The 23463-nt window shown below is 37.0% G+C and overlaps 1 protein-coding gene across 1 annotated transcript; it reads right to left on the bottom strand.

Moving 5' to 3' along the window:
• Window positions 1-1238: 1238 nt before the first annotated feature.
• Window positions 1239-20009, bottom strand: LOC134661050 (facilitated trehalose transporter Tret1-like). The gene is made up of 5 exons (XM_063516952.1): window positions 19773-20009; window positions 11421-11577; window positions 4843-5030; window positions 1725-3093; window positions 1239-1401 (listed from the first exon to the last, which is right to left on the bottom strand). Exons 1-4 carry the CDS (start codon window positions 19875-19877, stop codon window positions 2077-2079), a joined length of 1467 nt encoding a protein of 488 aa, XP_063373022.1. The 5' UTR covers window positions 19878-20009; the 3' UTR covers window positions 1239-1401; window positions 1725-2076.
• Between the last annotated feature and the right edge of the window lie 3454 nt (window positions 20010-23463).

Below are 23463 nucleotides of genomic sequence, written 5' to 3'. Positions count from 1 at the left end.
TCTATGACTTCTATTTTAGTGCGATAGAGAGAGAGAGACAGATCTTCGTAGTGCAACCGCAACGATTAGCGCAAACGATTGGCATCTTGGCAATACACATTTCGCTTTTAAAACAATGTTTTAGCTGCCGTACTGAAATGCTGCCTACTCAATATGATAACTAGAAAATGTATATCATATCAATTACAGGCACTGAACTGAAAATAGTCTACGAAAAATAATAGTCGTTTATGTTACACAATTTCATTATTAATAAATCTTTTGAAAATCAGTATTTATTGTTCGGACGTCTATAATCTCACATTTTACTTCATTTGATAATCTAACACAAACAAAATGATCAAAATAAATGCATCTAATATGTATTTGTTACCTACAAATTTACGTATAAATGCTCTACATTTTTTTTATCTAATTAGCACCTTTTCAGAATTGGAAACTATCATTCATTACCAATATCTTAATATGTGCGTTAAAAATATATCTTTTACCAATTAAATTATAAACTGGTTGAAACTCGACATCACATTTTGTTTGAAAATATAAGATTTTATTTTAAAAGTGTCTCGCAACTATTTAACAACAATTTTTGTACTGAAATACTATAAATAAACGTATTTCAAACAATATTAATGCCTTATTTATGTCACTTATTTTTCTACAACATTTTTTGTGGGTTGTATTATATAATTCCATTTTACCTACTTATATTATTAAAATGACCTCGATCAGTACGTATTATACAATATGTTACCCGTTACAAGAAGCTCTTCAAACAACTAAAATTAAATTATATGTACATTAAATTATATTAACAGCTGTGAAAAGAAATCAACAGATCTGAAAAACCAGGGTAATAGCAACTAGCACAGTTATTTTAAGACCTACCCCTACCTAAGGTCTTCAAATCGTGCGTATAATAAACCTAAAACCCGTTATTTTATTAGTAATTTATGTGACTGTTACATAATGAAATGCATTAAAATACGAGTGTGGGTTTATAAAACGAGCTGAAAGCGAGTTTTATAAGTCGTTTTCATAAATACATAGTTAGTATCTGAAGTAGTTTTCTGTATCTTTCAAACTCATAATTACGGAGATACTTACTGCAAAAATATTATCAGTTATCAGTTATTTTTGCGTGCTGTTTTGCATGTGACTTTATTCACTCTAATTGCTTAATGAATAAGTATATTTTACTTTTGTAACTATATAGCAAGGGCTTGTCACCGTGTAAATGTAATTATGCTAGTTGCTATAACCATAACACAACCACACACTCAAACTAGATATCCACTCAAAAGTCTTGTGATGAGGAACTGAAGGCACAACTCGACAAATACTTTCGTAAGAATAATACTGCACTATTAGCTATACAGACAGGAATACTGGCAAGTTATACTATAGTTATATAATTATTATAAACCAGTACAGGCACTTGTAATAATGTATTGTACAATGAAGCGCGCAATAGTAGATTGTTAACCAAGGGATGTAAAGGCACATATTTCTCACGAAATATTATTTACCCGCTTCGTTGTGCAAGATGTGTTTGCTGATGATTGTATGAGTAAACAATACGGCAGATCACATTTTATAATCGTATACTGAGTATACGTGATGTATTTTACAGTCGTGTAACTTCAAATTGTGTGAGAAGTATTAAATACAGATTACATAAAAAAAAATCATATTGTCGTAACAATTACGTACAACATAATTACTATCGATAAAAAAAAGCCATTACTTTCGTATGATCTGTCTGTATTAGCTTGGAAGACTGGGGCTATCTAAAAGATAATCTCGTTTATACACTATCTGACAGATAGCTTACCCTAAAGTAGCCCAAATTTATTAATAATTCTACCTAATTATCTAATTAAGCTTAAAAACTATGTTTCTCGAGCAGAATATGGTCTAAATATGAAAATTGACATCATCAATATGATTACATCGTTAAGTATTATCGCAAGGTATTCCATTCAATCGTATACTATTGTAAATACGGTTGAATTTTAAACTTGGCGTTCAGAGCATATTCTGCGCAACAAACACTTAAAGGCTACGTCATTCGTACTATCGATTTATACAAAGCGATTCGACATATTTCGGGTCCATTTCATCAATTTCACGGCCCTTCGTTTCCGGCACGAAGAGAATAACAAACAGAAGACACAAGACGGAAAGACCAGCGTATAACCAAAAGAGGCCATACAAGCCTATATGCTCCTGAAAATCTGCTGCAGTTTTAACATTCATGAAACCACAGAAATGACTGAAGCTTGTAGCCAAAGCGCTGCCCGTGCTCCTATACTCCAATGGAAACAGTTCTCCTACTAATAATGAAGATATAGGACTGATGCCTAAAGAAAATGCAATGGTAAGCGTTAACACGCAGAGCAGAGGAATCCAGTCATATGATCCAGAATCAACGTTGCTACTCGTCAATATAACGTCTTGGTAGTAAGCGTAGGAGCCAAATCCAGCCAACGCTAGCGACATCATTGCCCCACTTATAAGTAAAAGCGGTAGTCTTCCCACATGGTCTATCAGCATCCCTGATAGGCACGAAGCTAGAAGCTGGACTACGCTTGTAGCTATAGCACCTCCGTGAGGACTTAGAACTCTCAAAGTCTTCCTGAACCAATTGACAGCGTAGAAGTTAAACGCGTGAGCGGCTGTGAATCTTTGGAAGAACATGAGACCACAGGTTATTAATACTGGTCTCGTTAATCTTTTTGATAGGAGAGCCTTTAGCTTCCCGCCGTCGTGGCATCTCTTACTGGCCAGAATATTCGTTCTTATTGTTACTAACTCCTGTCTGACATCTGCGTCTGGTCCTCTTAACCATTGTAAGGCTCTAGAAGCTTCTTCCTCCTTTCCTCTTAAGAGTAAAGAGGATGGAGTTTCTGGTATGAAGAGTAAAGCAAAGAAGAGTAGCACTGGTGCTGAGGCGACGACTAAGGCGAGCTGGTGCCATTCTAAATAGGCACCTAAGGAGTAGGAGGTAAGGATGCCTATTTGACTGAGGATCTTCAACACGGAGCTTAAGCAGCCTCTGATGTCTGGAACAGCGATTTCGGTGACGTATACCTGTGAACAAAGATAGTTATATTTATAAATTTACGTATAAACTATTGGTACAGTTGCCATCATTATTGGAGTCAATAAGGTATTGTAATATGTCCAAATTAAACACTTATATCGGATATTTCTTTTTAAACTGCCGCGTGAAAACATTTTTTTTTTAAATTTAGTATAATATTATAATAGTCTATTACTTAAAACTGACAAAATAGCTATTGCCAAGAACGGAAAAATAAAGGAAATATTTAAATATTCAATGCTAAAATTCGTTCAGCTCATGAACAAAACTTCAGGTGAGCCAACGGGCGCTTGACAAAAAAGATTTTACATAAAAATAAGTTATCGAAACAGTATTAGCGACAGAATGAAAATCAACGTTAAATGTGACTAATTTTGACTTAAAGAAACGGTTTAACACACTGATCACCTATTGTAACTGAATATTATATATTACTGAATAGTAAGTAGTTAAAATGATATAGGTACTTAATGATAACTAACAAAGCAAAAATCGATAAACCAACAGCATTTTATAAACACCGTATCAACTATCAAGTACAGAACGTGGAAAACGTGCGATTAGCGTTGCAATTATGTGTATTTGTCATTGATTTTATGTGTGATCGAGCTTTTTGTCCGTTGCTTCGGAAACCGCTTAGTTTCACAGCCACACAAGAGTCGTATGGATACAGAACAATGGGATTTTCATCGTCTTTTTCACGTTGCCACGGCTCATGGGAGCCTGGGATCCGCTTGGCAACTAATCCTAAGAATTCGCGTAGGCAATAGTTATTACGAAAGCGACTGCCATGTCCGTTACCCAGAGGGGAACTAGGTCTTATTGGGATTGACAATGGGATCTTATTAATGTAAGAATCTTATCGTTGTTTAATTATTAAGAGATATTGAGAGTTTCACCTTACTCTAGCACACAGGTCCGTTATTCATAAAATCATTCGTTTTAAAGACCAAGTCTAAGATCTTTTGCAAATTAATCAACACAACCACCACACAAGCTGTTATTTTCTTTGCCAACTTTTCTGTTGTGCTGTGTATTGAGTACTTGAGACGCATATGAGCGTTAACGTTTTTCACCCTAACAGTTTCTAATTGCGATTACTTAAAACAATGGCGGGAACTTGCAAGCGACGACATACGTATTATAAATGATTTATTGTATTCGGAACGTGTGATAAATAATAAATTAAAACCTAATGGCGTTATTCATTATCGTCTGTCACATCTAACCGTTGATAATCGTTTGTCTTCTGATTCGGTCGTTCGTTTTAATTTATGTTTGTTAGAAAAAAGAATAACGGCACGGCCACGACATTGCGCGGCCAACCATAGGTTGGAGCGAGACATAGCTGTCGGACCTTTAGTCGTAGGTGGGAACCTATGATTGCCGCCGCCGCCGTCGCCGTCGCAAGTCGCGCAATGTCATGGCCGAACCGTATGGGAGTAAGCTACATCGTTGCGTATACCACCGTCACCACCGATACCGATCCGTCTGCGTTTTCATCATTTAATAAATCGAGTGTTTAGAGACCCCCTTATTAATAAAAGGTTAACTACAACATACCTGTGTGTGTAATCATACATCGCTCCGCAGAATGAAGTTATGGACATCATGTCTACCCCAGAAGAGATACCTAGCAGTTGCCAGTCAAGTCAGAGTATAGGAAAGGTTAAAAAATACTTGACAGATTATTCGAGAGTGCTTGTTGGTAGAATGTTTTGAATCTAGAAATTTACCTGTGTAATCATAGATATGCAGGACACCAACATCCCGCCACAGAATGAAGTTATCGAGATCATGTCGACCCCGGTAGACAGCGCAGTGGCCAGCCAAGTGAGCGTATAGGGAAGAGCAGCAGCTAGCAGCACAGATCGTCGACCTAGTCGCATGGCCAGACCACCGATCACTCCACCGAAGAGGGCACCTGGGGACAAAGAAGAAATTATTAGATAGGTAGTTGAACTAGCTTTGGATTTTATATAAAAGGTTTTCAACACTTAACCCGTGAGTTCCCACGTGTGTGACGTCACCATAAGCGTTCTGGCTCAAATTTGAGCCCTTGGGAGCTGACAGGTTAATCGTACTTTGAGAGGTGAATGTGTAGAAATACTTAATATCTTCCATATGGTGGTATGGTGTTTACTCCAAAAATGCGAAAAAAATGTCCCAAAGAAAAACACCTACCTAATTGGCCGAAATTTATGGATCAGTGAATGTTATTCCCAGTTTAAACGTTTTATAAATATTTTACTGAGAGCGCTGGTGGCCTAGCGAAGAGCGCTGGTGGCCTAGCGGTTAGAGCGTGCGACTTGCAATTCGGAGGTCGCGGGTTCAAACCCCGGCTCGTACCAATGAGTTTTTCGGAACTTATGTACGAAATATCATTTGGTATTTACCAGTCGCTTTTCGGTGAAGGAAAACATCGTGAGGAAACCGGACTAATCCCAATAAGGTCTAGTTTACCCTCTGGGTTGGAATGTCAGATGGCAGTCGCTTTCGTAAAAACTAGTGTCTACGCCAATTCCTGGGATTAGTTGCCAAGCGGACCCCAGGCTCCCATGAGCCGTGGCCAAAATGCCGGGACAACGCGAGGAAGAAGAAGAAATATTTTACTGGAAGATATCACAAGTAGCTAAAGGTCAGCATTGTCAGCAATATATATATTTTGTATTGATGCTCGTCATGAAATCTCACGCAGCATTGGCATCAACGGATTTATGTAGCTGGTCCGCAAACTTTCTACCTTTCAAGACAATTTATGTAGCAGACTTGTACCAAAAATTACTTCTACATTGTGGAAGAGCCCAAGGGAGTAGGATAAGTCCGAATAATTTAACCAAACGCTAAAAGCTTTTTGAGAATTTATCTACCTTAGTTATGTCCAAGCTGAATTCCCCTTAAAAGCATTTATTTCTGTAACTCTGAATCTCAACATACGACTAACTACCATCAGATACCATAAAAGACATAACTTTCATCGTCTCGGTGTTCTTCATCCGTATTCCGTATGTCTGTGGTAGGTAAATATGTCACTATGGTTCGGGCGCGTTCGGCTCAAGACTTTTTTGTACCACGTTGGTGGCAAATAGGCATACGTCTCGCTGTCATAGGCGGTCACAATAGCCTATAGACGCCTGCAACTCCAGGGGTGTTACACCATTGCAAGCTTTTAAAAAACGTATACTCTCCTCTTTTTTAAGAACCCCATACTGTAGTCCGTCGAGAAAATCTCTCCGGGTATCGAGACCAATAATCGGGATCAACAATGATTCATGACCAAACATTTTGTTAGACAGTTAGAATTCTGTATGTAAGTACTTAGTACTATATCTTATGTGGTAAGGATTTGCAGTCTATCCGCGATAATCAGAACATCGCAGACACAAATAAACGCCGTCGCTGCCGCTCTAAATATACGCTGAGCGCATTTTTCGGCCGTTTCGCCTCATCGGTTAGACGATTGATTTGTGGCGTTTCTGTTTGAATAATTGGTATAGTTGAGGGTGCTGAATGCCACCCACTTGTATGGTATCTGGTCTAAGCATTGATAAGCTACATCGCGAGATGTGGAGATAACAGCTTCGAGAAAGTAGTCATAGATGAAGGAAAGTCTCCGGTGAGATAAACTATATAAGCTAAGTAAATAACAGTAAAGTAAATAACAGTTGGTTATTATCTATCATTCAGTATTAGGTACTAACATAAACCAATAAATTGGTTAGTACTTATTTATCCCGTCCAAAAAATGAGTCAGGCGATGACGAGAGTTCAACTGTGATAAGACTAGTGATTTCTACCTATTTCCGAGATTGAAGGAATACCTAAGAGGCAAGAAATTTGAAGACGACGACGCGGTAGTCGCTGCAGTACAAGAATTTTTAAGTACTCAAGATGAAACCTTTTTTAGAAATGGAATATTAAGTTTGGAAAAAAGATATACTAAGTGTATTATGCTAAAAGGTGACTATGTCGAAAAATAAAATAACATTTAATAAAAGTTGTATATAACATACTCATTCTCACTTTTTATTGAACGCCCCTCGTAGGTATTAGTAGAACGTAGTTTCTATATTGAATAGTTTGATGTATTGAAAACTTAAGCGTATTTTGTTTATCATTCTGAAGTGGGTACCTAACGTTTATTTGCGGTGTCGTGTGTAGTTTATTTTTTTAGTTAAGATTCTACCTAATGTTTCACGTAGATACACCGAATTAACTGCAACCTACACGTCCTCACGTTTTGTCGCGACAGTATCTAAAGCAATCTTCTGAATTGAAAACAACGGTAGTGCAACCGTTCAGCAATATATCACGTCAGGCGTCAATTACACGTCGCAATTGTTCTTACATTCTACTGTCTTTTGTTGGACAGCCAAGTATTTAGGTTGCCACCGAAATAAACTGTGCGTTTTGTCTGATTTCGGTGGTTATTCGACTTATTTCTTTTATTTTAAGAGATTTATCAGGTTAGGAATCATTTACACGTTGCAATGATTCTTACATTCTTTTGGCCGTTGATTTGTGTCTAATTGTGTCTAGGAATTTAAATAATTCGAATTGTAGTCAATTATATCAACCATAGTTGTTACTGGTTACCCCCTCCTCATTATTAAAGAAATAGCCCCAAGGGTCAAATGCAAAATTATTTCACTAGTGTTTTATTTCTAGCGCTGTACATGATTTATAGTCAATCCGCTAAGAGCTACCCTGGTATGTAAACAAAACGAGTATATTTCGAGCGGGTTGGTCGTTTATTTGTGTCTGGATCTGATGATAGTCAGAGTTTCCTTCGCGAGACTAAATTTATGATGGAGAGATGTTTCGCTGAGTGCAGTGGGGAATTTTAGAAATGTTTATTGGGTTTGATTTGATATCGATATCTGTACGTTTATAACGTTTGTAATCAAGTTATTTCTGGGGGCCCAGTCACAAGGCAGTGGGGGCACAGTCGCTTCTAAAAAGCGCGCCAAGCGGAATGTTTTGCAAACTCAAACTCAAATTCGCTATTACATTTCTAAAACTTCTTGCAACGACTCAATAAAATTATAGCTTTTTTCAGACAATTTTCATAATTGTAATATTCTAGAATCTAGATGATATTTTTATTATTTTTAATATTTATAGACCATTTTCAAAGCTAACTTATAAATTCCTTTAAAATATTAATATTCAAACCCCCATTTGGCACTTTCAAGGCACTTTAACAATAATACTTATTCCTCATACTGAATTCACCACAGTTTGAGTGTGGCACTTAACAAAACAAGATGCTTACTTCACAATCGGCATTATGTATGCACCAGTAACTCGGTATATGTGTTGTGAGACTGTCTCATTGAGCTGGTAGCCTGGTACAATAGATGTTCAACTACACATGTGTATATTGTATATTTTAGTCTCAAAACGATTATACTTTAAAGGCAAACTGTTGCAAAGATCTCGGTTCAAGCTAGACGTTTTACAGCTGAAATGATGATGGTTACATTGTAATTTATTTAATTTTATTATTCAAATAAGTTACACAGCGTAACAGTATACACCAAGTCACTGCGGAACTACAAGTAAATTTGAAAATATGTAAAACAATATAACAAAAACCTACATCTCAAACTGTCGAAGGGCGGTTATCAGTCATCTCGCAAAACCTCAAGCATTCATCACGAACTATGTTCCACCTGCCGGCAAACAGATCACACTCGGGAGCTGATGCTAATAGCGAATTCAGGAGGTCGAGGGCGCGAACTAGCGGCGATTTTTTGCGAGAAAACAGTTCCTGACAATAATCTGCACTGCCAGAAGACCCCGGTCACGAGGTCTGAAATTAATTCAGGTCAGTGGGGGAACATACAGTCGCACCACTTGCGTGCCCAATTCGGCACAATCAGACTCACCTCGCAAAATACGGCAAGTAGCGGATAGGTGCGCAAAATTTCGCCTGACTTCTAGGGAGTTAAAACCCAAGACGCCTAGCAAAAAATTTGTAGGGTATAAAAATGGGTAGCACCCGAACGGTTTCTTATATAAAAAGCGCAAAAATACCTTTTGCACTTTCTCTACAAGAAGAACGTAGGATACCTCGTAAGGGTTCCAGACTATGGAAGCCAACTCAAGCTTGCTTCAAATAATGACTAGATTAGATTGCTCATGGTGTTGGTTTTTGGGAAAATCTATGTATAAATCATTATTTTATCGTATGGCGTATGTACATGTCACTATATATTACATATAAAAAGAAAAACTTATAGTTAGAATTTCGCCCTTCCCAGGTATACGACTGCTTCTTCTGTTCTGACAAGGTCTTAAAATCGTCTACATGGCCTGTGTATCTAGTGAGAGGAAATTCCAGAATGATGTGGTAGAATGGTGTGGTGATTAATTACTAATAATTTCAGGTTATTTTTATTAAGTTGAAGGTATCTATGTAGGTATTGGTTATTCACAGATCGTGTTTTGCAAGTTTACACCACTATGACAATTGAGTTAATTTTTACGCCAAAAGGATTTTCCAGTACACGTAGATAATTAGATTAGCCGATAAAAAAATATTTACCGAAATAATACGCAATTCACGCCAAAAAGAATGGAGTTTCTTAAGACTATCGTGAAAAACGCTAATTTATTTTGTTTAATATTGATAACCCGAAAATTTCAAGCGTTACCTATTTTTATTTTTAGTTTATATATTTTGGTTATCCAAAGCTAAGCCTACGTGGTTAAGCACACGTAAAAACATAACAACTATTTGCCTACGTGTTATCTACAAACTCACTAATAGCCAAACCATTTACCATATCAGCTGACGCGGGCATGTCAAGATGACAGGAGTTTGTGAAATGACAGATAAACTTAGCTGACGACAGTTTTATGGGATAATGCATTATGTTTAACGATGCTTTAGGGAATTGTGATGATGATTAGAAAGAGTTGTAAAATGTTAAAGGTTTAAATTAGACGGTTGAGTAAGAAATTGTTAGTCTGAAAGTGTTGACTAATACTTGTAATAGAATGTTATGATTAAATTCAATGAAAGGCGACAAACTAAACGAAACGCAAGTAAAGGAGAACTATTTTGCTTTATTTCGGACGATGTTAACGAGAAATTGAACAAATAAACTTATTTCAAATTTCATATTATTATGTATTTGGCATCCTATCCATTTTAGCAGGTTAAGTAGATACCTAAGATATAAAAATCACTACACCTTATAAAAAAAAGTCCCCCGACGCGTCTTGTTCGAAAACCGGATTTTCATGCGGTTTTCACCTATCAAAAAAAAAAGATTTTTGAGGAAGGTTTTAGGTGTAGGTATAATTTAAATGTTTTGTGTAACCAGTGCGAAGCCGTCTTAGTTTCCAGCATGCGCAGCAGTAGATACTTATACCTAATATGATGATTATGCTAATAGTTTATTCAAATATTTATTTGAATTTATTCGCAGATGTCCACGAGTTATTTTCATTTCCGAAAAGGTAAGTATAATAAGGATGAACTATCAAATGACTTTTAAGGAAACCTCACATCATCACAGAGGGCCTACAGAAAATACCGAAATTCGCAAATTGCTGGCATCTTTCTCTTTTACTCCAATTAAGGCGTAATTAGAGCGACAGTAGTAAGATGCTTGCAATTTGCGGACTTCGACGTTCGCGGTTGACCCTCAGGTTACAAACACAACCACAAAAACGCAGTAATAACGCAGAATAAACGCCGTTACAGCAATACGCCGCAAAACAACATAACAGCAATATCCCGCACCCTGCACCGACCATTGCTAATGGCGGTGTAACATGTGAAGCGTATATGTTTTTAATTATTATACTTAATACGCCATTTCGCTGGACGTAAATTATATTTCTCAATGTTTTTACACATGTGGTGCTTAGTAAAAGAGCACTATAAAACATACTGCAACTAAGGGTGCCAAACTTTACAGATAACTAAGGGATACATGCTAGTATTGCTAGTAATGTTCTATGGTGGATTCTTGTGCTGATAGATAGACTGAACTCAAACTAGGTAGCTTTCCAACTAGCCAAGGTTTTTTGTCCGTGAGTTTTTTGGAACTTTATGTACGAAATATCATTTGATATTTACCAGTCGCTTTTCGGTAAAGGAAAACATCGTGAAGAAACCGGACTAATCCCAATAAGGACTAGTTTCCCCTCTGGGTTGGAAGGTCAGATGGCAGTCGCTTTCGTAAAAAACTAGTGCCTACGTCAATTCTTGGGATTAGTTGCCGAGTGGACCCCAGGCTCCCATGAGCCGTGGCAAAATGCCGGGACAACGCAAGGAAGATGAGATGGATAGACTTACCTAGTAAACTTAAGCTGGCGATCCAGCTAGCTTGTTGGTCGCTCACAGCGAAGCCGCCAGGTTTTGTGTCCTGTAGCGACGCGATGGCGGGAGACATGTAGCCCTTGCTGAGCCCTGCTGCGAAGGGCCCGAGGGACACTGCCAAGGCTGCGAGGATCTGGGGGAAAACGAGACAGAATTAAATATCAAAATAGCATTTTAAACTTGTGACACTCTTGGCCTGGGGCCCATTTCTTCAATATCATGTTTACACCTCTTGCGTCGAATGCTGGTCCCTATGACAGTTCATTCTGTTCAGTTGTTGTGACGTTAAATGTTGTAGACATATTTTTTTTGTATATTTATTTATTCACTTAAGCCCAGTTAAAAGATACTTGAAGGAACTCTCCAAAGAGTAAAGTATACCTACCTATACCTATATGGAACTGTCATATCGCCCATCATTCAACGCGAGAGGTTATAATCTACGAGCTATTGGTTCATCATAATATAAGTCTAAACCCGTTTAAGAAATGGGCCCGTGGTGAGTCAAGATCGCGTAAACGTCCGATGTACGTAACAAAGTACGATGACTAGATAAAGAGACAATTAAATAGCTCGTAAAAGCTATATACGTCGGCAATAAATTCTAAGTATTGCTTTACAAAATAAATAATTAACACATATATCATTTGCAAGTTTTGCAACATGTCCCAGCGAACATATTCTATTAAAGTAATTTAAGGTCATGAGGGTAAGATAAACATAGTTTTGACGACCGGGCTGGTCTAGTGGGTAGAGTGACCCTGCCTGTTAAGCCGCGGTCCTGGGTTCGAATCCCGGTAAGGGCATTTATTTGTGTGATGTGCACAGATATTTATTTATTGGGTGTTTTCTATGTATTTGTATATTACATATATCGTTGTCTGAGTACCCACAATACAAGCCTTCTTGAGCTTACTGAGGGACTTAGTCAATCTGTGTAAGAATGTCCTATAATATTTATTATTTACATAGTTTATTTGCTCGGAACACACCACACACGGATTCTGCTAGAAATAGTATGAGATTAGTAGCCTACAAGTGTTTCACTTACCACCAAGTTCCAATGATTTTCTTTCCCCATGTAGGTAACCTTAGTTGAATTTGATCAAAATTAGTTATAGACTATTCTGTTAAAAAATAAATTTCTGGTTTATATTTTGTATTGGTGATAGTACCTTACTTTGCACATTTATCGTATTCGTGTACAAATATGTATAAACAAATATATAAAATATACAGAGTGGAGAGTAAAAGCGTCAAAAATACCATCTCTACTTCAATAACATTTAAATTTATCACCTTTTTCGAAACCACAACGACAACTAAGTACATTTAGTTATGTTAACAAAACAGGTTGTTCAAAAACTTATACCATTAAACTACCCGAAAACATAAATTCCGACCCGGACAGCAACAAAGATATATCGTTTTAAAGAACACGCTGTATATAGCTGTGTGTACAGGACGGAATCGATCAGTACAACACCCTGTAGTGAAGTGTGAATGGCTAGTGAGGGGACCAATATTGATAGAGTAAAGAATATAGATTTTATTTATAATTCTTTATTGATATCTTTTTTTTTGTTCCTGTATTTTTAAAAAGGCCTTAACTTCTAAATTAAGAATAATTTAATCCAGAATACATATGTACGGTTTTCCAGAAAAGATTATAAAAATCATAAATTAGCTCCATCAAAAAAGTGCTAAAAATTATCATGGGTGAAACTGAGTTTTTGCTCTACGATTTTTTTAAATTACTATTACCTATATTATGAATGGGGTCCCGTTGTTTCCCATAAAGTTTCAAGTCATAATGCATTGTTTGTCATATTGTCATTATTCATAAAACTGAAACCGTTAACATTTCAGGAAATTCGTTAGGTTATTTATCCTATAGATAGGTTAGGTTAGGTTAAGTTTGTTTTATGGCAATCCTGAAAGTGACGCGTTTCTGAACTAATTGAATTATGACTAACGAAAATTTGGGAAAACAATACATTATGGCTTAAAACGATTTGGGAAACGATAGAGACCCATTATGAATATTATTTTTGTAAGGCAAAATTCCGCCTTCATGAATATAAGAAACTAAAACACGTAAATACACCTTTTTGGGACATTTATTAAACGGAATAAAAGTATTAATTAGAACTTCTTAGGCATCGCATATCGTATTACGATTCTTACACTGTACTACCTATACATTTCGTTCGTAAATTCAAAATGAACCTACATATCTTAATAATTAATTTATTATATATCATAAACTTTATTTACAAAACAACTGTCCTATCCTATCTTTCCCTGTCGATCCTTTCAGTTCATTGCCAATATAACTGTCAAACTACCTTTGCACTGCGACCCGTAGCTTTGACCTTGACAATTATGACAGTAATTTATGATGAACACTTGCCATAAATATAACAGTTTATACTGTTTTGACTTATCTTCGACTACCTACATTGTAGAGGGCATTCGCTTTTGGCATAGAAAATAGTAATAACAATGTTAATTATAGTTACCAAATTAAGGTAAATACGTATACTAAAATCCGTTAACAATTTTATTGTTTGATAATAAAGGACTAAATTAGAATACTATCGGCGCGATTCGGGAAATGAATTAAACATTCACTAGATATGAAATAGTAACTATATGTGGCGTTCCACGGCAAAAGGTACCTTATGGCCGCAATAATATTGGAGCGGCGTTAATAATAGCGTAAGCGCCAACCACCATAGGGTACCTTTTGTCGTGGAACGTCACATATCGTTACTATTTCATATCTAGTGAATGTCTAATTCATTTCCCGAAACGCGCCGTATGTCGACTCTGTGCGGAAAGAGAAGAGTCGTAGAATGTATTGGATCCCATACATTTCACTACTCTTCTCTTTCCGCACAAACTCTAGCACTTAAATTTTGATCACAATAAACTAGGGATATGCGTTTTTAATATTAACTTGTATAATTCAATTATAAATAAAATATTAAATTAGCTTACGAAACATCACGGTTTTAAGAGCCAACAGGAGTGGTCATTTCTCCATACAAACGTACTCGACTGTTTCCTCCGTGGGTTTTAAAGCTAGAGCAATGATTTTTTCAACACAGATTAATATTGTCAATATCTGAGTCGGACCGTTTTGATTTTTTTGATATTTTTGTTTTTTAAGGCGCTAGAGCCCTTCAAAAATGGCCAAAATGGCCTAATTGACTATGCCGCAATGAGAGGCGTGCTATTCAAAACTGATATCAATTAGTCAAAAAAGCAAAACGGTCCGACACAGATAATGTCATTATCATTTAGATTTTCAAATTTGGTTACGATTGGTTAAGTTTTGGAGGAGGAAAGAGTCGAGTACGAAACCTCGATTTTTGAGATTTTTACGCAGGATTTTTCGCCTTGTCCTTATCGAACTAGTTTTAGGAGCCGCTTCCGTTAGCGAGACGGGTATATTTACCTAAAATATTTAAATCTTAGCTCCTGTTGGCTCTTAAGTAACATCTTCAAATTCGTCTTAAATTTGTCGACAGAGGTTGCGAAATTATTTATTCTTTAGAATTCTTTATTAAAAAAACAATAATAAATAATATTAATTCTTTATTTAATTTTAAATTAAAAAAAAGGGAAAAAAATCCATGAGTGTCCCATCACTAGGCACTTTATCTGAAAGCGTTCGGATTGTAACATTTCGGCCAGGTCAACGGCCGGCACACTGCCATACATTCGCACCTAGCCTTCACAAGCCAAAACCGACGTTATCATAGTGTAATACAGTCCATTATGTACACAGAGCTTAATACCAATTTCAGATGTCGTTAATAGAATCTCGACCTTATGTAGTAGTGTTAAGAGTTTGATCAATGAATATTTAAAGTGGTAAAAGCACTTGGATGTCATTCTGATGCCATATATGTAGAGAACGATCAAGTCGAACAACGAATCTTGCCATTTACACAGAATAAATAATCCATTTATTAGATTTTTGGAGTTCTCATATCTTTTTAGACTCGAGTCGAGATTTTTTAAAGACTTGTTAAGTTAAGTTTGAGACTCGATTTATACAACAAATGTCAAGAGGCGTAACAAATAGAGTTGTATTGATGATTTATATAAACGAAACGAATTATTTATGTAGCGGTATTTTCGTTATAAATTTCCAAAAACAGAGTTTACCCAGTCTATGACTAAAAAAGAACATATAAAAAACAAAGTCAAAGTTTTTCCATATCATATTCGTCCATATTTGAATTGTGAACGAGATTTTGAGGCCTACTGGCAGATTTTTTTATTTTGAATTTTGAATGCACAGTCTTCTCAGTTCTCATGCCGAGTTTGTTGCCGGTCCCATATTGGGATACCCTCCTCCACTTGAGGAGAAATTTAAATCTTCTCGGGGCAGAGGTTTAGGGTTGGAGCCGGTGTAGCTTTATTTGACGTTCATAAGCGCATTGTAATGAGCCTACTTGAATAAACTATCTTTATCTTTATCTTATCTTATCATATTTCTGGCAGACATAGTTACTTTTGCATTTATAATATTAGTATTGGATGAACGATAGACCTTAAGGTCACGCTATATTGGCTCGGCCTAGATGTCGACTCGCTCGCGCCGAGGAAGCGTGTGACTTGTTATGTCGGTTATGTCAGAGATGAGCGATAGTAATTGTCGCGTTATCAGATTAGTCGGCAGGATGAGTGGAGTGCGACCATTTGGGCAATTTGGGGGCTTTTCCATTCTAATTCATGATTCATAATGACCTACCTATCAAGCTTAAAAAGAAGGTAATGGATATGTGCATACTCCCAACAATGATATATGCATGCCAAACATGGAAATTCTCTTCAAAGGCGAAAAGGGCGATAGTTTCATGCCAAAGGGGAATGGAAAGGAGCATACTTAGAATAAGAAAAATTTACAAGATCAGACATTCCATAATCAGAGAGAGAACTAAGATTATAGACGCACTTAAGCCAGGCCCAGAAACAAAAATGGAGATGGGCTGGCCATGTCGCTAGACTCCAGGATGACAGATGGACCTCACAGGTGACAACCTGGAAAGGTCCAGTCGGAAAAAGGAAGAGAAGACGGCCATTGGCACGCTGGTCTGACGATATAATAAAAATAGCGGGGGCCAACTGGATCTGGGAGGCCCAAGACCGAAAAAAATGGAAGAATCTGGAAGAGGCCTATACCTCATAGGAGGGTTCTGGAGTAATATAATATAGACAAATTGAAGCTAAAGGACAAGCTGTTGTTACCCAGAAATAAAAGGCTTTTTTATTTTTTATTTTTATTTATTTATTTAATGACCGCAATGTTGATATCAATAGCGTCTGACTGATTGTTTTTTGGCCATCGTCTTCCTCGCGTTATCCACGGCATATTGCATATTGCCAAGGCTCATGGGAGCCTGGGGTCCGCTTGACAACGAATCCCAAGAATTGACATAGGCACTAGTTTTTACGAAAGGGACTGTCATCTGACCTTCCAACCCTGATGAGGGGAAACTAGGCCTTATTAGGATTAGTCCGGTTTCCTCACGTGTTTTCCTTCACCGAATAGAAGCGAAGCGTGAATATCGCGACCTAAACGCGTAAGCGCCATGAATTTTACGGCGCTTACGACGATTTGGTCGCGTGGTACAGGTTGTGATTGCGACAATTTCATTGTTTGGTATGTCGTCTCTATAGTAATAATAACTCAGTGTTTTTGACTAGGGTATTTAAAATGAAGGGTAAACGGAAACGGTTCGGTCCATGATGTCTAATTCCCTAAATGTCTGTTTTCCACGAATGTCTATTTCCCTGATTGTCTATTTCCACGTATGTCTATTTCCCCGAATGTCTAGTTCCAATGCCAAATGACCACTTTTTATATCACCACATTTGATATAGGTAGGTTAGGTTCGTTAGGTTTGTTCAAATGGCCGAAGGCCAAACAGCACAGAATAGGAGCGGGGCTCCGTCGACATCGCTATAAAGTTAAGATAAAACGGAAAAAATAACGTGGTCATTTTGCGTTCTAACCCGTTTGCGATGTAATAACGAACGACTAAAAAGTAATTGACGTATGACGACTAGACATTCGGGGAATTAGGCTTGTGGACACTAGTCGTTTCAGTAAATGGACGTATAATGACTAGACATTCGGGGAATTGACGTAACTCGACTAGACATTCGGGGAATTAGACATCATGGACCGAACCGAACGGAAAGAACATGTATAGTCACTCTGAAAACATTTTGAGTTTGTTAAAATCTCATTTTTGAAAAGATTGACTAGACATGTCCTTTCCGTGTTCCCTTCAAATACTGTCACTACAATATTTTTGAACGCTGCCAACATAGGTATTGAATTCACACGGTATTGAAGATGATGGTCATCACGGGCGTATTCTAATTTTAATTATATATATAGGATATAAATTCGATCTGGATGAAATATGGATAGGATGTGCCAGTATCAAAAGCGACGTTTTTGGTTGAAAAAATGTCACGTTTGACACTGACAGATCCGTTCCACAACTAATCCAGATAGAATTCATATCCTATAATTAAAATTAGAATACGCCTGTTACTCGATTATCATATCAGACATGTAGATAATAATAGCCATAACTATCATAACAGGAATTGCATGTTCGAACAATGGAATAGTTCTATATGAGAATGACATAGCCCTGGCAATTGTTATTGTCGTAATGTTACCATTCCATCATTATTTTTACAAACGCGTTCCATTTAAATAAACAATTTATTTTCGCAACAACTCGAGTAGGTACCTATTTATTTACGTACTATATGTATTTTAATAAGTTTAGTAACATATAGTCATGTTTCCCTTCATAGATTATCCGGTAAAACAATACTCTCGGTACTTTTGTAAAAGTTCAATTCCCGGTAGTGTATTTATGTTTTTTTTCGCATGCAGATTTTCTAATTACGGTACGGTAATCGAAAATCGAAATTAGCATCGTGCCGCCCAATGTACATTAGGATGTACACTCAGTTTGGACGGAATGTCAACCTTAATTAATAACAAAGTAGCTAGCATTTCATTTGTCTCGTACATTTTTCGAACAAATGAAATTCAACCCAATTGAAAATACAACAAGATTCAAATTTCCTTGGTTATAATTTTGTATGGTGGGCGGCACGCGGCTAAGGTTGATAAGAATCCTGATAAAAGACGTACCTTCTCTAACCGAGGCAAAGGCAAAACTTTGGGGTTGGTCTCGGACTGTCTAGAACACAAAATGACTAGTCATTTTGTGTCATAGGCAAAAGCCTATATCCCTTTTAGTCTACATCGCAAACGGTCTAGAACACAAAATGACTACAATTATTTAGACCTTTATTTAGGTACCTACATTTCGTCGGTTTATCTTTACGTTAGCGATGTCGACGGAGCCCCGCTACCGCGGGGCTCCTATTTCTGTGCAGTTTTACCTTCGGCCATTTGAAGATACCTAACGAACCTAACCTACCTATATGTGGTAATTTTGTGTTCTAGACCGTTTGCGATGTAGACTAAAAGAGATATAGGCAAAATATTACACTAGTCATTTTGTGTTCTAGACAGTCCGAGATCAAAGCAAACTTTGAAGCCAAATGCAATTTAGATTTGAAAAAGATTTATAATTCACAGGCCTTTTTTTGGCTAGGACTTAATACTAGAGTTAAACCAAGATAACTCTGCAACGATTTTGATAGCACACGCGGTGCAATTGCATGTTACTTATAAATATAATATAAATTCATAGAAGTTACCTTGGTCTGACTCTAGCTCTAGTATTCCTTTTTATACATTCTCACTGCTAGTGAAAAGTTGTATATGGTACATGAGACTTGTACCTTATGTGTGCCCCTTGCGCTCAGGGCCAACTGCAACGTCGGCGTGCAGTTCCCATACAAATTGCAGTCGGGTCTGTATTGGCCCTTAAGATACTTAATAATAATAATAATCTATCACTTGTTGGTGGCTCAAGAACATCGCTCTTTTGGTCCACAAATACTTAACTAAAATTCAAACCAATACTTCCAATATGTGGGAAATAGAGGCTTTACATTTAGGAAATTAAGATCAACATTATCACTACATATGTCACTACATAGTATAAAACAAAGTCTCTTCCCACTGTCTGTCTGTCTGTCTGTATGTATGCTTAGATCTTTAAAACTACGCAACGGATTTTGATGCGGTTTTTTTAAATAGATAGTGATTCAAGAGGAAGGTTTATGTATAATTTGTTAACCCGTGCGAAGCCGGGGCGGGTCGCTAGTATATATATGAATAAATCTAGTTCTAGTATATCTACTAACCTGTGTCCTGTAATAGTTCGTCCGTCCATCGCTGGACCTGATCATGATCCTGGACTCAGGACACGTCATCTTCTCCTCCGCGGCCAAAAACTTCTTGTCACACATATGTATACTTTTATTTAGCGTTGGCACAGTTTGAGGTACATATATATGGGTTTATTTAGCGTTGGCACAGTTTGAGGCACATATATATGGGTTTATTTAACGTTGGCACAGTTTGAGGCACATATGTATGGGTTTATTTAACGTTGGCACAGTTTTAAGGCACTAAGTATGTTATCGTTGGTAGCGCGTGGTCGGCATCGTGTTGGATATCTGAAACAAAGAAAAGTGGGATTAATTAAGTTTGATCTCTTTTTCCTAATGTTTGGCCATTTCTAACAAAAGCTTTCAAAAAGTGACATCCGCTTGTATTACAAGTTACAATTAAGCTTTTGAGAAACGGGCCCCAGACCGGTATCCAAACCACTAGTGACTAATATAATTATAATATCAAGAAAACTGTTATAAAATTCAACAATTTTCTCGTAAATCTCTTTTTTCTGCGGTATATAACGTGCTCTACCGATATTCACGTTAAAGTGGAATAAGCACATAACTCACAAAAGCCAATTTTCTCGGCAGAACCGCGTGTGAAGAAGCCGCAGATGTCACTGAGTGACGCCCGCTGATTATCCATCAAAACAATCAATTGTTCGAGACGCCATCAGCGCGATCGATGGCAAAACCACGTAAATGTCAATTTTCACTTCTTCAGTTTTTAGGTACTTACCTACCTACCGGAAACTTTCTCACCATTGCTTATATAAATACAAATCATGTATTTCCATTAATATTTACAATCAACTTAGGTTAATTAAAGATAAGATAAAGATAAAAGATAGTTTATTCAAGTAGGCATAATTACAATGCGCTCATGAACGTCAAATAAAGCTAGGTAGACCGGCTCCAACCCTACACCTCTGCCCCGAGAAGATTTAAGTCCCCCCTCAATTGGAGGAGGGTATCCCAATATGGGACCGGCAACAAACTCGACGGGACACATCTTTTCAAAAAAAAATTACATCTTATAATTAACATGCATTACGAGAAGATAAGTAAAAAAAAACAATTTAAATTACTATAGAATTCATGCAATTATACACATAAGTTGTAATACAATTTGTATGGAAACATACAATTAATTATCTTAGTTAAATATTTTACAAAATGGTATGGGAACTTGACTGATTTCAAACACAACCCGACTCATGGTAAATGGTCGTCACAATCTAATATGGATCTTTGTAATTCCGGACGATTGTTAGAACCTGTACAGTCACCTGCAATAATATGTTAGACATGTTGCTCTAAGTAGCACTAAGTAGCATGTAACGTAAACATGTTAGTAAGAAAAAGTGGTAAATGATTTCGTAAAAAACATAGGTGCTCAAGGTATTGTCGGCTAAGCGTTTGTTGCAAAAAGGCCAACAGCAGAAAACGCTCGCCCATTATTCCGCATATATTCCGCACAGAGTGCACCACAGTACTATTATCGTCGGCTAAAGCTGGCTACACACAATAGTACTGCCTGAACAACATGAATCTAAGGTAAAAAGATTACTCAAAACAAAGTAATTCACAGAGATCAATCATTCAATCTCGTTCGAGATCTCGAAAATTTTAATCGAGATCTCGACCAAGATTACATAAATCGAGATTCCCTATCAACGAGATTGAATCTCGCAAATTCGTGCGAGATCTCGAAATTGCGAGATCGAGATTGCATTCCCTAGACACGATCTTATTGGTAGAGCCATAAGAGCGCGTCACATATTTTTGCGGACTTCGTTGTGTAACATATCATTGCAGATCACTGTATGTTCAGTGTACAATGTTGTAGTCCCATGAGAAAACCACGGCAGGGATCATTCCACAGCCGCTAACCGGAACGTCTGGGGAAGGAAATTCCTCTGAATCCGCGAGAGCGGCCATTAACATTGCCGGATAAAAGACTAATTGTGCCGACATATTTGATATGTCATTTCCAGTTAATCTAAAACGTGGTATCAAATTATGGACACGATACTTAGCAGCAATATAATGCAAAAAAAGGTCTCGCTTACAGCGGCGGCAAATTAAACATGTTTAAAAGACTGCTTTGGTTAAGTGAGCAGCTTGCACAATGTTCTTCTTCACGTCCGGGAAACAAGATGTTTATACCCTCTAAAAAGTGACAACGTTACGTCTTTTCTTTAAATATTTTTTTACGCTGTCAGCAGTGTAATATTATTTATTAATATAAGGTATAAAAATTTAAATTCTTTAAATTGAATCTCACGACTTTAACTTCTCTGCAAAACCAAGATTACTGAGACGTATGCGCGCCGTCTTTTCTCAGCCTATTACAGGGCCGTAAAACTAACATGTCACAGGACATTACGACAGGATAAGTCATGCCAATAAGCACACGTTGTGCGCAACGTGTTACACGTGTGTACTACGTGGCAATTTGTTTCATTGAGAAGGTTGTAAAAGTAAGCTCGCGTGAGACTAGATACTACACGTTTGTAAAATTACGACCCTACCAGTTGTAAAACTACGTGGGAAATTTTACTTTTATACTACGATGGTGGCCAACAAGCATACCACCCGCTTGATAGCCCGAGGGCCGAGGCGTAAAGAAACTTCATCTCTTGGTGTTACCTAAGCGTTACAGACCCTTTAGAAACCTGTATACTGTTTTTAGAGAACTCTGTACTACGGACGAGTATATGTAAAGTTCCTCGAGAAAACCACTATAATTGATTTTTGTGACTTACGCCGTTTTGCCACTTGAGCGTGGAGACAATGCCCTATAAAAACAAAAGAAGTGCGCTTGGTGAAATATTGGGATGACGCAAATGATGGTATACGCTAAGGATGCAATTAACTTGGTTTTTCTTTAATATATATTTAAAGTGACAGTAAATAAATATTATCGTGTATTGTGAAGTGTGAAGTACTTACTTCCCCGGATATTCATAAATTTATTTGCCTAAATGTTTTGATTGCAAAAGTATATAAGTGAAAATTGTTTAATTTTTCACAAGCTTCACTTCACATAGACTATTTTTGCAAATAAATACGAAATGAGACCATTTAAAAATGGTCATGGACCATGTTAGAATAATTGATAGAAAGTATAAAAAAATAGTAATATTGTAAAAACATTTTTACTATATTATTTTCTTGGAGAGATCGCTGTTTCGCGATAAGGCTGTTTTTGCCTATTAATCTGTTTCTCCGGGCTACTTTAGTGTAAAATGTAAGTATTTATAGTGGGAGTTAGGTACAATCAAGTGTAAAAACATGGGTGCATACAAGCACAACTTACTCAAAAATATGTCCCATAGTTCTTACTCGCTGAGATAGAGCTATGGGACATATTTTTGAGTATAATGAGCACTCATTATAAAAAAAAAATATGTGCATATTAAAATATGCACATATTTTTTATTATTTTTACATTTGACTGTACGAGTACATTGTTCCTTACCTGAGTCAAATAGTACTCCTTCCTGAAAAAAGCCTTCTCGAGCTTAAAAGCCTTGCATTGTAAGCGTGCCTAGAACTGTTTTGAGCACTTTTACGACCAAGGTGCGAAAGCTTACCTTTTCTAGGCTGTGTGTAGAATATTTACTGCCGATTGTTGTATTAAACAAACCCATAT

The sequence above is a fragment of the Cydia amplana genome, chromosome 2, assembly GCF_948474715.1.
Source record: "Cydia amplana chromosome 2, ilCydAmpl1.1, whole genome shotgun sequence".
Lineage (NCBI taxonomy): Eukaryota > Metazoa > Arthropoda > Insecta > Lepidoptera > Tortricidae > Cydia > Cydia amplana.
Note: the sequence above shows the minus strand (reverse complement) of the source record. Positions and strands in the feature narration are given on the sequence as shown.